The sequence below is a fragment of the Ambystoma mexicanum genome, chromosome 10 (assembly GCF_040938575.1).
Source record: "Ambystoma mexicanum isolate Mex_15411 chromosome 10, UKY_AmexF1_1, whole genome shotgun sequence".
Classification (NCBI taxonomy): Eukaryota; Metazoa; Chordata; class Amphibia; order Caudata; family Ambystomatidae; genus Ambystoma; species Ambystoma mexicanum.
Genome location: NC_090932.1, coordinates 1138585565 through 1138600453, shown reverse-complemented (window position 1 = coordinate 1138600453; position 14889 = coordinate 1138585565). Strand labels below are relative to the sequence as shown.

Sequence of the window (14889 nt, the reverse complement as noted above, 5' to 3'; positions counted from 1 at the left end):
AGTGGACTCTTCAACTGAACAATGAGCGCCTTTCTGTGGAAGTGACATGAAGGGCAAGCAGACCGTCTCTGAAGTTGAAAGTGGGAAGCTTCCTAACACTAGCAACAACTATGTGGTATAGAGGCACATTAGGGTGCATGTGGATTAACCATAGTAAAAGAGGGGGGACACCTCCCAACCACTTCCATGGGCAGACTGAACATAGTCAAAAGTAGGAAATGTGGATGAGGACCTCTGAACTGTGGGTGTAGGTGGGTGAGAATCAGGGTCAGTTATGAAAGAGTACAGTGTGGGAGTCGGGATCAGCTTGCCAATGTACTATATCAGTCCTTATCTAGTGGGGGCAGGTGAACTGAAAATATGCCCCATCAGAACATGTGCAAGTTAGGCCCAATGACCTGTCCATGATGGTGTCTGTGAGCAGCACCCTTAACTAAGAGTGCAGATGGGGGTCTCTGACATGCAGGGACAGAGTCATTCAAGCCAATACAGGGGATACACCTGATGTGTGCAGAGCAGACATCTGGATTTGCAACCTCATGCTCCAATGTTGTACACACATGAATTATATACATTATCACGTCACCATAACCCTTAGGATCTCTACCAGAGGGATTAGCAGTGACAAACCAGTGAGAAAAGGGCAATCAAGGGGCATGCCAGCAAAGGTGGGTGTGGCACAGTTCACATCACCTACACCCACTTCCACAAGCTGGTCTCCTGTGCAATAGCACTTGTCTCCCACAATGACAGACACCCCTCCTTCAAGGAGCACATAGCAATAAACCAGGTTTAAACATTAGTAGTAATATGCACCCATTATGAAACACAATTCCCTCATCCCAGCAAAATGATGCATGCCTGCTCCTACTGTCCAAACCTTGGTCCCCTCCCAAATGCATGCCTTTCATTCCCCTCCCATAGCACTGGTGTAGTGGGACCCCCCCCCCCATACCGCTGCCCCGCAGCTCCTGTGGTGTAGGGGGCACCGCCACACCATGTCCTGCAGTGGGGGTGGGGAGAACCTGGCCCGTCCAGCTTCAGAAAGAATTTATTTCTGACTTCAGAAAGAAATTATTTCCGTAGCATTTCTTCCTGAAGGCGCCGTGCACACGCTCAGTCTTCTGAAAGAAATGTTCCGGTTCTGGCACCGCGGAATGGAGGCCTACGGCTCCCTCTGCTCCACTGCATAAGTCAGGAACCAAGAAGTTCTCCCTGCTTGCTGGTTTCCATCTGGCTTGGTGGAGCGTGGGAGTCAGAGGCCTGGAGTTCCTCAGGGAAGATGGATTCATGTAGCAGGAAAGGAAAAACAAATATTTTTTTTTAAGTGTGCGTGTTGGTTTTTTGTCCTCTTGCTACTATAGCATTTTCCATCCATGATAAAGCAAGCAAATTGGCTGCACCAAAGGGAGTCCAGCCTTGTAATAACATGTATCATGCTTACTTTGCCACGGATGGCCAGAAATGAAATGTCACTGTAAGAAATGGCCAGACTGCCTGCACAAAAAATGCCACTCTAGCCACGTAATAACACCATGCTTGCTTTATTATAGTTCGATGCCCATTAAAAATGTCATACCACGGTAAGAACGGGCTAGACTGGCTGCACCAAATGCCAGTCAGTTTTTCTTTGAATTGACTCTCTTCATTGCTATTAGTCTGGGTATTAGATTGCTGATGTGCGTTTATTTTCTCTTGTGTGTTGAAGACAGTACTGCCTCCGGTCTACGAGGGCAGTGCTGAGAAAACACATGAACACACGAAAATAAGCATAGGTCCACACAAGGTACATTTTTTTAAAAAGTTGTGAAAATTGGCACCGTTTTCTTTTTGTTTAAGTTATTTGTTAGACATTATCATGTGGGGACTTGGGTTTAGGTGGCCACAGTGAAATCAAGTCCCCACAGCGTGTGTGTGTGTGTGTGTGTGTGTGTGTTATCATACCCAAGTCCCCACAAGGATACAAAAATAATCCAACACACACACTAGAGTCACACCTTTACAATTACTATCGGCCTTACAAAGCCTCAACCTCCTAAAAAGCAATACTGAATCTTCTATTTAATCAATGAATTTCCTCCAAAATGTGCAATTTGTCTGCTACTGAGCACATTTAAGTCTGAGATGTAGCACTTTGAAGTCAAACGTCTCTTTGTGAAGTCTACATAATATATATCATTAACCTGTATAGGATATTACTTGCACGCAAAGCTTCGTAATTAAAAATATTTATTGAAAATTCTATACAAAGAAGCACAGTGCAGCCAATGTTTTGTAGCCCATCAAAGATCAATTATTAGAAATATTTTTCAATTCGCTGTCCCGCAAAATATATTTAGCTGGTGGGATTTTCATGTATTGCATGCCTGCACCTAGTGCATTTTGTAGGCAAGCAGTTTCAAAAGTCTGCAAAATGTCTATGATCCTTATGGCCACCACCAAAACAAGTTTCCAGCACTCGTGACAGCAGGATTGAATTCACCAACATTGAGAGGGGATTCCCAATGGTAGAGCTTACCAAGAGATGCTGTAGCATAAAGTCTGAGCAAAGTTGGTCCAGGCCTTAAATACACGTGAAAGATGCCTTTGTGCATCAATTGTAACCTTTTGGCCTGAATTGTAGGCAAAAGTACAGGGTCATAGTTCAGAGCGATCTTCTTGCGGCGCATCCTCAGTCTTCTTGCTTTTAGCCACTGCCATCTCATCATACTTCATGCTGGCATATGCCACCTCCTGTGCCAGCTGCTCCAGAGGGGGACGCCCCAGAACCAGGTTCCGCAGAGATATGGCAGTCATCAGGAAACTGGAAAGGATCAAACAGGTTATGACCAACTATGAAAAGCTAGAAATGGGACAGTGAGAGCAGGGAGTGGGAAGATTCACATGCAACTTGTGAGGACTAACACTGCCATTCTACTGAGATTGAATTATTTAGGTACATGGCTCCAACATGTCACTTCTGTGGGTGAAAAACTAGATATATACAGAGATATAAAATGAACAGCATAATTCAGACAATAGATACTAGTAGGAGGCTTGGCAAAATGTATAAGTGTGTGAACAGTAAGTTAATAGCATGCACCCCAATCTACTCAGATGCACTGCATAGATACACAAATGCATATCAAATGATTAGACACATTACAGCAGGTCCATATTGTCTGACTAGAGACCCTATGTTTCATGGATATAGAAAACAAATATAGTACAAGATGTTCATTATTAATCCCCATTCATTCATACTTGGTTTTATGTTCAATCAGAAGGGAAGGGGACCAGAATACGTCTCCACAGCATTGGGCTGAATATACCAAATGTAGAACCTTTTGTCATGGGCCTTTAGTCATCCCGCTTGCCTGTATCTCTGACACTGGAACAGTCACAGAGGAAGCCAAGACCAGTTCTGCCACTGGTGAACTTCAACAATTTCCAAATGTTGGCAGTCAGCGCTTGGGTATCATGGGGAACTGCCTAACCTGAACATTGCCCAATGCAGTTCAGCCCATCTTTAACATTGGGCCTATTCTTAATATTGGTCCAACTTTAACATTGAGGGAAGATCAGCATCAGGACAAGAATCCTGCTCAGTCAGTCAGAAATTGATCAGTCCCTACCGTTGTTTTCAAAGGCTAAGTGACTCCTAAATGAGTGAATATAGGTGCTGAGGTGCCCCTGGGGCAGCAACAGTCAGGCTTGGTACCCAGAGGATCCAACTGACAGTGCACATTGCTGATTACTCTAACTGGTAGGGTCAAACCTAAGATAAGTGAAAGACTGTAAGAGTACCCAACTCTAACCTGCATAACATTACTTACCTTCACATAGTATGAAGTATTCTTTTGTAAAATGTTTGTGGGACAGTCACACATTGTGAGTTACAATGCATCCTCTGCAACTAGATTGTCCCCGTAAGCAGGGTCATCAGGATGACATGAACAACTGGCTTTAGCTGCCATCTGTCATGGCATCATTTAGGCACACACCAAACTTGTCATGAGAAGATGCAGGTAGCGAGAATAGAATGTTCTCCAGGTAGTTTCACATCTTTAGGTTGCATGCATATAGAAGATATTTGACAATTTATAAAGTGCCACATATAAACGGGATGCTTCTCAATGCTGTGCATGAAAACTGAGAAGTGGAAAAGTGGAAGGAAGAGCATAGAAGGGGAGGGGGCAGATGAAACACACAGGTTTGAATAGACAGATGGAGTGACGGACACTGAACGCAACATCAGGCTGGTTCATTCCTCTTTCTGGAGGCAAAGTTATTACACATCACATTATCGAACATCATAGGGAAAGTGCTTTTGAGCAGTAGTCAGAGAACGAGGTAAAGGGTCTTGAAGTGCTACTGTTTTAAAGTACAAAATATAGCATACCTGTACATTACCCAGACATCCTTTTTAAATCATAGTCAAGATGTAAGCAAACAGGGTATCCGCAGAATAAAATAAATTCGGCATTTTCTGCCTCTGTACTTTCTAGTCGATCTTTTCATGGACAACCAGCAAACAGCGTGCTATAGTGTTTCAAGTGATCAGGCCAAGGTGTACCAAGAGAAGGCCTTTAGGGAATGCCTTCTGAAACAGGAACGCTTTAAGGGCTTTTTTGAACACTCAGTGCTTAGGCTCCAACCTCAGTTCCAGGCAGCCTGTTCCATAGTTCGAGGTGGATTGCGTTTGATAGTTCAGGTCCCACAGAGGGCAGTCTTTCTTTGAAGCTTTTTCTGGCAGTAAGCCAGATTGCTCAGTTGTACAGTGTGCATTTGTTCAACAGAAAAGAGACGGAAGTAGGTTCCATACAGCTTTAATAGTAATACACAAGGCCTTGAATTCAATGCAGTACTGCATGCAAAGCCAGTGAGGTTTGCGTAATGTACCCGAGATGAGGTGATTTGGTTACCCAAGGACTGGTTGAATGCATGCCCCTCTGTTTTGGATGGCGTGAAAATTGAAGAGCCGTGTGAAGAGGCCAAGGCCATACTATTGCTTTAGTCGAACGTATCACTAAAGTGTGGAAAAGCTGGATTTTGTGCTAGAGCTCCAAAGCCAGAATTCTCTTTTTAGCAGACGTGTTGGCAGTGCAGTTGCTCGTTAGTGTTGCAATTTTAGGGGCAAAGTTGTGTTGACCGAAAAGGATTGCTAAATTGTGGGCTTATGTGAGGGGCCCAGAGAGTCTGGTAAGTTTCAGGATATCAGATATCTTGCGGTTGACCACAGAGAATGATTTATGTGGCGTTAAAGCACAGGCATCTGCCAGACATCCAGTGATGGATGGAAGTTAGGACATGCTCCAATACTGATGAAGCGTGAAGGTTTGGGGTATAGGGGAATTCTTAATTCAGTGACACCTCACAGATGTTGAATGGGAAGTTACAGTTGTCAATAGCTAGCAAGCCCACGGATGTACATATTAAACTGCCAGAGGGTTAGATGTTTTCCCTAGGGGCCTCGGCAAGGCTTGTTCCCAGATTTAGAGAGGAAAGAGCCAATCATCATTTTTGCTGAATGGCCTTTCAGGAGAAACTATGCCACTCCAGGGTGGACCCTCCTAAGTGCTTGCACCTTTGCATTTGAGAAGCAAAGAACAAGAATTGCTGAAAGCGGTTTGTCTTCTAAGGTTTCAGGGATCCTCCTTTGGTGTGTAGCAGGGTACATTCAGTGCTTCTTCCTAGGTTGTCTTTGTAAATCTTTCCCTCACTTCCTTGAGCCTCCCAACACCACTGCTGGACTCACTGGGATTTTTTAAATTGACTTTAAAAGTGATATAAATCCCTCGCTCACCTCCTACATTTGTTTTTGTTTTGGGGTCACCAGACACCCTTTTTGAGTGTCAAGTGTGGGGAGACCTCTCCCCTTTGCTCTGGCATCTACGTTCTCCAATGGCAGCTCTCACCACCCTATGTGGTCAATTTGCTATGGGCCCTCAGAATGCACCAGGTACCCATTGTGTCTACAAGGAGTAGGGCCTCATAAATTTGCCGGTCAGTTAACAATGGTAAAGGTGAGCTTGCTGGTACCGTTGTTACGGGACTGGCAAACTATGAGTTCTGCTCGCGGGTGTCTTCTTGCCCGCCAGGTCTGACCTGGCAGGCGTACCGGCACCCGCGAACAGAGCATTTTGGATGCACAGGCACCATTCTGAATGGTGCCTGTGCATCAGAGCTCCCCATTCCCATTGAGCCCTATGGGGCTCAATGAGAATGGGGAGCATTTTTTTTCCAGCGCCCGTGAATGGGCAATTACCGGGTCCGTAATTACCTGTTAATTGCCCATTTGCGGGTGCCGGAAAAAAATCACAAGTTTGGCGGCAGCCTGCCGGTTTCATCGGCAAGGCTACCGCCAAACTGGTAATGAGGCCCATAGTCGGCTCCTTTTTATGACGTGTTTTTATCCTTGCAGCACAAGGAACAAGTTACTTCCCTGTAACTCCAGTTCTCCAGCATGGGTCCGGCATGGATTCACATGCACATAAATATTCCCTCTTCGCCAGGCTGGGAATCCTTGGTAAAAGGAAAACCGTTTTGCTTTAGCTTGAAAACTGCATTTCTTCTCTAAACCAATCACTGTAATCTGGGTCATACTGCCCCCATCAAATGACACTCCCCACCCACCCTGCCCCCTAAGCTCCACTCCTGGCGGCCATCTTCAGATTTGGTAGAGCACGCAAAGTGGCAGAATGTAGAAGAGCCACAGAGGAGAAGGAGGGAGGGTTTGCATTTGACTCCATGCCAGACCCAAGCTGGAGAACAGGAGTTACAGGTAAGTAACTTGTTCCTTCTCCAGCATGGCTCTGGCATGGATTCACATGCTCATGAATAAAGATTACACAGCAGTGCATATACACAACCACAGAAGGGGGCAAGGCTCAGCAGAAGTAAAAACACTCACCCCTGGAACAGACTCACCTCAAGTGAACAGGTTGCGTAATACCGCTTGGCCGAGCCGGTACTCCTTCTTGGAATCCCTGTCGACGCAGTAGAACCTCGCGAACGTGTGCATGGACCTCGACGTAGCAGCCCTGCGGATCTCGAGCAGGGGCACACCATAGAGAAACGCTGTCATTGCTGCAATGGCTCTGGTGGAATGGGCTCTCGGCCGGCATGGAAGAGGTCTGTTAGCCAGCCGATGAAAGTTCATGATGCAGACAGATAGCCATCTGGAAATGGAAGCCTTCAACAAGACCTTCGCAAGATTCACAGTTCCAAAATTGACGAACAATTGAGAAGTCTTCCGAAAACCCTTTATGCGTGCCATGTGAAACTTCAAGGAACAAGCAATGCCCAGCAAATGCAAAGCCCTCTCCGCTGGTGACAACGGATTCGGGAAGAAGACAGGCAACACCAAAGGCTTGTTGAGGTGGAACTCCGACTGCACCTTCGGCATAAAGGTGGGGTGTGTACACAACACAAGTAGCATGGAAGGAGAAGTACGGCTGTTTGCAAGACAGGCCTGGATCTCCCCCATCCACCTGGCCAACGTGATCGCCACAAGGAAAGCAGTCTTTCATGAGAGAAACTTTGGCGGTGCCTGATGCATCAGTTCAAAGGAGGCCCCCAAAAGCTTAGTCAAGACCACATTGAGCTCCCAAGCTGGGGCCGGAGCCTTCACTGGCGGAAAAGTCCTGAGTAGGCCTCTGAAGAACTCCTTGACGAGTCTGTGTAACCACAGGGAAGGCGTACTAGGCGTCCTGGTGTAACTGGATATGGCAGCCAGGTGCACTTTGATAGAGGCATGAGCCAGTCAAGCCTTGGCCAAGGATTGCAGGTATGCCAGGAGCTGCAGGGCTGTGACACGCGGGGAGTAATCTTTCAACTCCGGCACCAAATGGAGAAAAGATTCCATTTATTGCCGTAGCATGTCAACGTTGAAGCAGCTCTGGGCCTGACCAGGATGTCCTTACATTCCAACCGCAGGGAATAAAGACCAAACTCTAGGGCTGCAGGAGCTAGGCTCTGAGGCTCAGCGACGGCGGATTGTGGTGCAGAATCGTAGAGGGAACCAGATGGAAGCAGCCGCAGACAGATGTAGCAGGTCTGGCAACCAGATATGTCACGACCAAGCCGGAGCGATGAGTATCATCCTGCAGTGACACAGTGTGTTGATCGCTCATAGCAGGAGTGGGAAAGGTGGAAAAGCTTAAAGGAAGAGTGCCCCCACGGGAACGAGAAAGGATCGCCCATGCTCCTCGGCTGAGGGAACCTGCTGGTGAACCTCTGACACTTGGAGTTTGTCGCAGTCGCAAAGAGGTTGATCTGGGGCTGACCCCACTCGTGGAACAGAAGAGCGACTTGATCCTGGAAAAGCTCCCATTCGTGGCAAGAACGCAGCTCCTAGCTGAGAGTTTGCGATGGTGTTCTTGGTGCCCGCAAGGTGAAAAGGGACGAGGAACATGTCCTGAAGAATGTCCCAGCACCACAGGGCCAGAGCCTCCCGGGAGAGAGCGTCACACCCTGCTTCCGGATGTTGAACATGATGGTGATGTTGTCCGTTAAGATCCTCACCACCTTCCCCTACAGTGATGGCAGGAACGACCTGAGGGTCCAAAAGACTGCCAGAAGTTCCAGGACATTGATGTGGAGGGTCATTTCTTCCAGTAGCCAGAGGACTCTGGCATGCAATCATCCGGTGTGGTCACCCCAACCTTCCAGGGAGGTATCCATGGTGACCGCCTCCTGGTTCGGAGGGACTTGAAATGGAGCTCCTTGCGTGAGGGCGCACCCCCCACCACCGGCAGCCGGAACTCTTTGTTGAGGGTGATCTTGTCCGTCCAAGAGCCCAAGACCTGCAGGCACCTTGCGTCCAGAAACTCCTCGAGAGGCCTCATCTGTAGTCAGCAAAGTGGGACGAGGTTGATGCAGGCGGAAATCATGCCAAACAGTGACTTGATGGCTCGCAATGTAGCTCACTGCACCAACGACAGGCACTGTACAATCCCCAGGATAGCCATCACCCTCTCTTCCGAAGGGGACGCCAGACAAGCGACTGTGTTGAGTCGGGCACCCAGAAACAGAGCATTCTGTGATGGCTCCAAGTAGGACTTTGGTCGGATAATTTATGGAAAACTCCAGATCCGTCAACAGATGCAGTCCTCGGCGTGTGTTGGCTCGCTAACACGTGGGAGCAGGATCAGACGAGCCAATTGTTCAGGTAAGGGTAGACGTGGATGCCCTCGAGATGAAGATGTGCCACCACCAGAGCCAAGCACGTTGTAAGCACCTTTGGGGCCGTTTTCAGGCCAAAGGGGAGCGCCTTGAACTGATAGTGTCGTACCTGGACCACAAAACTAGGCACTTCCAGTGCTTCTGGTGGATGGGGATGTGAAAGTAGTTGTCTTTTAGATCCAGCGATGCCAGGAAGTCACCTTTATCCAGTTGGCCGAGCATGTTCTGCAACCTGACCACCCTGAACATCTGGGACTTCAAGTACTTGTTGAGGCGCCTTAAAACCAGGATTGGCCTCCACCCACCTGACTTTTTTTGGACCAGAAAGTATCTGGAGTACATTCCGGAGCCTCTGGGGGACGGGCTCTATCGCCCCCTACTTTAACATGGCATGGACCTCCTGTAGCAGCTGTGCCATGTGCTGTTCTTGTCGAGCCAGAGGAAGAATACGTGGACGCTGAAAAACCTCACCAGCTGGCCTCCCACTGGGCCTCAACTTTCTTGTCCTTAGACAGGAAGTCCAGAATAGGGGCCATTTTATACACCAAAGTTCCCGGTCATAGCGGGAGAGAATGACCACAGCATTAGCGGCCATAAATGGTGGTCGGTGCGGTATAAAGGATCCTCTTGCCCATCACATCCAGCTTCTTCCCCTGCTGGTTAGGGGGCACCATAGACGAAGACAATGGGTTCTCAGAGTGCTTCCTGGCGGCAGCAGAGACTATGGCGTCAGGAGAAAGCACTTGGAGGTCGAGTCCGGGACCCTGTACTACTTCTCTAGCCTATCCAGCATGGGAGGCGCAGTGCCCGGGGTCTTCATCAGGGCCAAGCCCTCCTCCTAGACATCATCCAGCAAGAGAACAGACATGCTGGTTCTCTGACACTAGTGTTTGCAGCGTTTTCAGTATATCCAATGACATGTCTCTTGGCTGAGGAGTGAAAGGGGCGAGAGACGTAGGGTAGGGGCTGACGCGCCTCCTTGTGTCCCAGGGAGAACTCGGTTCACCCTGTGGAGACCACCCTACTGACACGGTTCGACAAGCCCCTTTGTGGTCCGAATACTAGCCCTCAGGCAGATTATCATTGCCTTCATTGGAGCTTGTATAGATCTGCACCGGTTTCTCTGAAGCAGTTCATGGCCCCGTCACCTTCTTAGGGTCAGTAGGCAGGAGCCTACCCTTCTCCGGAGCCTTCTGGAGTTGTCTCCATCCCTGGGGTGCCAGCAGCCTTAGTCAGTGCCGCTGCACCACTGTACGCCGTGGACCTTTGTGGCCAGGCCCCCTTTCGATGAAGACGTGATTTTCATTGATGAGGTAGTCAAGGAGGTGGCCGCAGAAGCCTTCGGCGAGGTCCTGATCGTAGACTATGAAGTAGTCATTAACGTAGCCGTCTTGAGAGGCGGAACAACCGATGGAGTCGCATGACTTGGACGATGGAGTTGCTGGGCAGAGAAGGGCCACCCGAAGATCTCTCCATCGCTGGTTTGTCCGGAGATGGTAAGCAAAGCTTTGAAAGAATCACGGACTTTCTTTAATTATAATTATTATTATAATTCTTATAATAGTTTTGTTATAACACGCTTAATATCAAAGTGGTTTCTAAGCGCGGACCCGGCATTCAAACCAGTGTTGCTCTGCGTCATCTTTCTTCCAAGACTAGTGTGTTGCCACTGATGCTATACTAACCGTAGCACCCCTCACAGGAAGGCTTGCCATGGAAGTAGTCGGTGACAAAAACTGTGTCCTCTCTGAGCTGGTACCCGCAGTTGCAGTGATGCCCGGGATATTCATGGCATGGAGCCTGGCCTTCTGTTGGACCCCCTAGGGTGGGGCTTCATCAAAGGACCTCGACCTCTTTTCTGAGGGAGTTCGCTCGTGGGACCGGCTGGTCCTGGGCAAGGCATGACCGTGCCCAGAAGCAGAGTCAGAGGCCTTCCCGACTTGAGCCACACTGCCAGCCTGCTGTAGCAATCCTTTTTCTTTGAAAACCCATGGCAGACCTTGCATCCCTCCTCATCATGGTCCAGATGCAGGCAATATTAATATTTATGGTGTAGATTCTCGACATATACATTTCTCAATCCACATTTCGTGCAGTTTGAAGAGGCACCTCTTCTCATCGGACATGGTGGAAGACGCGAAATAGGCTCAAGCCTGGGCCTTCTCGATACTTCGATGGAAGATCTGCATAAGATGATCTTCGCCCACAGCGGGGGCTCGCTGCCAGTAATCTACCTTCGGTTGAATGAGGCAGCAAACAAATTGATAAAAAAAATTTTAAAAAATTATCACAATTTGCTGAAAAACTCGAAAGATAAAAATAGCTCAGAGCAAGAAGAGGACTCCCAACACTGTAGTGTGCGGTAAAAATCTGAAAATGGCCACCAGGGTTGGAGTTTGGGGAGACGACTCTCATTGGATGGGGGCAGTATGATTGGTTTAGAGGAGAAATGCAGTTTTCAAGCTAAAGCAAAACTGTTTTTTTTTACAGAGGATTCCCAGCCTGATGACAGGGAATATTCATGAGCCTGTGAATCCATGCTACACCTCATGCTGGAGAAGCGATCTTACCCAGAGTGCTGTAGGGACACCTTGAGTCCCCCCTTTTCTTTGTCCTAAGTAACATTTTTTGTTACTTTACCAAGAATCCTCTGAACAGGCGGGGGCTGCCTTTTCATTTTTACCTTTTTTTGTAATGTAACATTGCGTGTTGCCCTTTTAGCCACGATAATGCATTTAGGAAGACCATATACTTAAAATGACTTCTCCTCGTGTTTGAAGTACCGTTTAAGAAGGCTTGCCATTTGTTGAGCATCCTACTTTGTCAGGTGGGGAAGGGTCCCCTTTCATCATGCCTCTTGGTGGACTTCTTGCAGAAAGCCTGTTCTCCTGTGTTTGAGAGCTGACAGAAGTAATTGTAATGGGTTATTTATAACGCGCTTAATACCCATATGTTTCTAAGTGCAGAACCGGGGATGGAACCTGTGTTGCTCCACATTGTCTTACTTCCAAGATGAGCGCGTTGCCCCCGAGCTATCCTCCCAAGACTGAGAGGTGGGCTGTCTGCCCCAATCCACATTCCTACTGGACAGCCAGATCCATGTTTGAATATTGTAACCTCCTCTAATGGTGTGCTGGGCTGAACCCCCCACCCAAATCTGGATAAAGGGAGAGGAGCTGGATCCGGAAACCGAGTTGACCACTGGAGCAGAACAGATCTGAAGACAATGACCGAGGGATGACTGAGGAGTGCTGCAGGAACCAGCCTTCCTCAGCCAGCCAACTCTCCTGCGTCGCAACCCTTGACCTTCTTTTTGACAGGGAAGACCTCTGTGAGGTGTCTTCCTCCCTTTGACTGGGCAGACCAACCAGTCCACTGTTTTGTTCGAGATTCATTGCCTGTTTTCAGTGGTTGGATCATGAATCTCTGTATTTTCTCTGCAAGTCACGGTTCCAGCTTTTCTGGCCCAAGGACGAACTCTTCATGAGCATCTTCGGGGCTGCACTGCAATGATGACCTTCGCTAGAGGGGGAGCCTGTCGGGAACCGAAGTTCAACCACCAAGCTTTTAAATTCCTCCTTACCCTGTAAATGCAAGCAGTCAAGTCATTTGTGAGGGTCTTTTCATCATGGGACCGAATCTGACAGTCCCACCAATCGCCCATGGTCTCCACTGGAACCGAAAGACAACCAGCAGCAATTGTCCTTGAACCTAGTACCCGACAACCCTCCACGACAACCAATATAGTGAGGCAAGTCAAGATCCCTCATAACTCTTGAACAGCCACAACTCCCCATTGGGTTTGCATTGGGCACAAGGCCCCACTTAGCTCAGCGATATCCGGGACTGGCCCATGGTAGTGCTGTTTGGGTCAGTGCTTCTGGGGATCATCCTCTTGGAACCCAGATGTGGTAGCTGCTTCCCAGAACTCTACAATGTGACATAAGCCCCTTTTCTTCAGCTACTACCATTCCTCTGCACTAACTGCTTTCTTTCTCAAGGACTCTAGCTAGGTAGCCTCTCCTAGGCTACTCACCTTTGAATTTTAGGAACCTTTCTGGGACACCTAAAGACCTCCATACACTGTAGGCTAGTGCTTGACTTCTGAAGGATATGCATACGGTGCTAGCGTGCCTGATAAAAGTATGGCTTGTGATCTGATGTGTTTAACTCCTCTATCTATACTTTATCCTATGCATTACTTTATTGTTTAATAATAGCTTGTTATACAAAAGTAGTTTGTAACCCATAGTGGGTTACCCTACTGGCTGATATATATGCGTGTATATTGTTATTTTTACTCTCCTTTAAATATTTAAAAAGTGTGCCTAAGTGCAGTACTGTAAGAAATAAGTGTCATTTTTTGTACTTACCATGGTGGGTCTTTATTTACTATTTCTGTTATGTGCCTACTATACTACACAACAGTGTCTCCTCAGACTTACTGCTTTGGTCTATGCTATTCAAGTGGATGGTTTAGCTCAAATGTGGTTGTGAAAGACTGGCTTAACATAGGTTGGCTTTTCCAAGTCCTACTCCAGGCAGGTGACTTTGAAAAAGTTCCAAACAGCCACAGTTTATTGAAGACGGCTTCTAGTCCTCTGGGTGGATCCAGGCGAGGCTGCCTCTTTTCGTATAGGTGCATTCTTTTATTTGAATTCTAACATTATATGGATTCGATTTTCTAAAAAGGTGGATTAGTCCTATGTTAACCACGTTTCAGTGTAGGCCAGGCAAGCCAGGTCATGTGACTACAGTAGGTTCTTGATGTTGGAGGTGTTTTTACATTTGGAGCGAACTCTGATACGGCCGCAGGTAGGGTTTTATGGTCCAGTTCGAACGGAGATTAGTCTGAATCCGAACTGTTAATGGCCCAGGTCTGATCTCCAGGTACGGAGGCAAGATGGCTGTGAAGGTGCCAGTCTTCTTTAGATGGCTGGTTACAACTGGTGTGGAGTTTACGGGTCACTAGAAAGAGGTGGGGGGGAGGGGCTCTGTGCTGTGATCCATCAGATGGATCTTGTCTGCAGTGGGATGTGTGAATTCTTGTTAGCAGGGATAACTGGGAAATTCACATCATCCTGTTGGAGATGCCGGCTAGGGCGGTCATTGAAAGTATTCAGAAGCGGGCAAAAATTCTGAGGCAGCATTTGAGGTCCTAAAAAAGATTTGCAAAAGCTTAGAGGGATTTGAGCTTTGCATGCATTCTGAAAACCTCTGTTATAGCTACTGAAGGACTACATGTTGGGGGGAGGGGAGGTGGAAGTCTTGGAAGATATAGTGCAACAACCCCATTTATCTTTGTGGTGGCTTGGGTGATCAGTGTTGCGTTCAGCTGTTTTTGCCATGTGTAAAAAGGGGGTAGGACATGCCAAAGAGCAGATATGCAGAGGTGTTGCATGTCTTATTGCAAAGGTAGGAGTCAGCCAATTTTGTAGGGGGCTCACCCAATGGGGTTTTGAACTTACTTTTCTCTTTTTTTTACTGCGAGTAGCAAAAGAGTACAGGATCCCCCTACAATGTGGGTATGGTTTCAGTTCTAGAGAAGATTCTCCAGAAGGCACAGGGTAGGGCATAGGGGGCAAAGGTGTAGTTGGGTGCTGAAAGTGGGTTGAGACAGATCAGAGAGTAGAGCAGAGAGATTATCTGAGAGGATGTCTTAGTGTAGGGGAAATAAATGTTAAAGATAGCCAAAGATGAAGACGGGTGAAGGGGACAGAAGAG

The 14889-nt window shown here is 47.7% G+C and overlaps 1 protein-coding gene across 3 annotated transcripts in view; it reads right to left on the bottom strand.

The window, feature by feature from the left end:
- Positions 1-2212: 2212 nt before the first annotated feature.
- The window catches only part of GGCX (gamma-glutamyl carboxylase), a 485190-nt gene continuing 472513 nt past the window's right edge, over positions 2213-14889 (bottom strand). For all 3 annotated transcript variants that reach the window (XM_069619048.1, XM_069619047.1, XM_069619049.1), the window contains one exon: positions 2213-2803. In XM_069619048.1, coding sequence (XP_069475149.1) covers positions 2638-2803 — 166 coding nt within the window. In that variant the 3' untranslated portion in view covers positions 2213-2637. The remainder of the gene's footprint in view (positions 2804-14889) is intronic.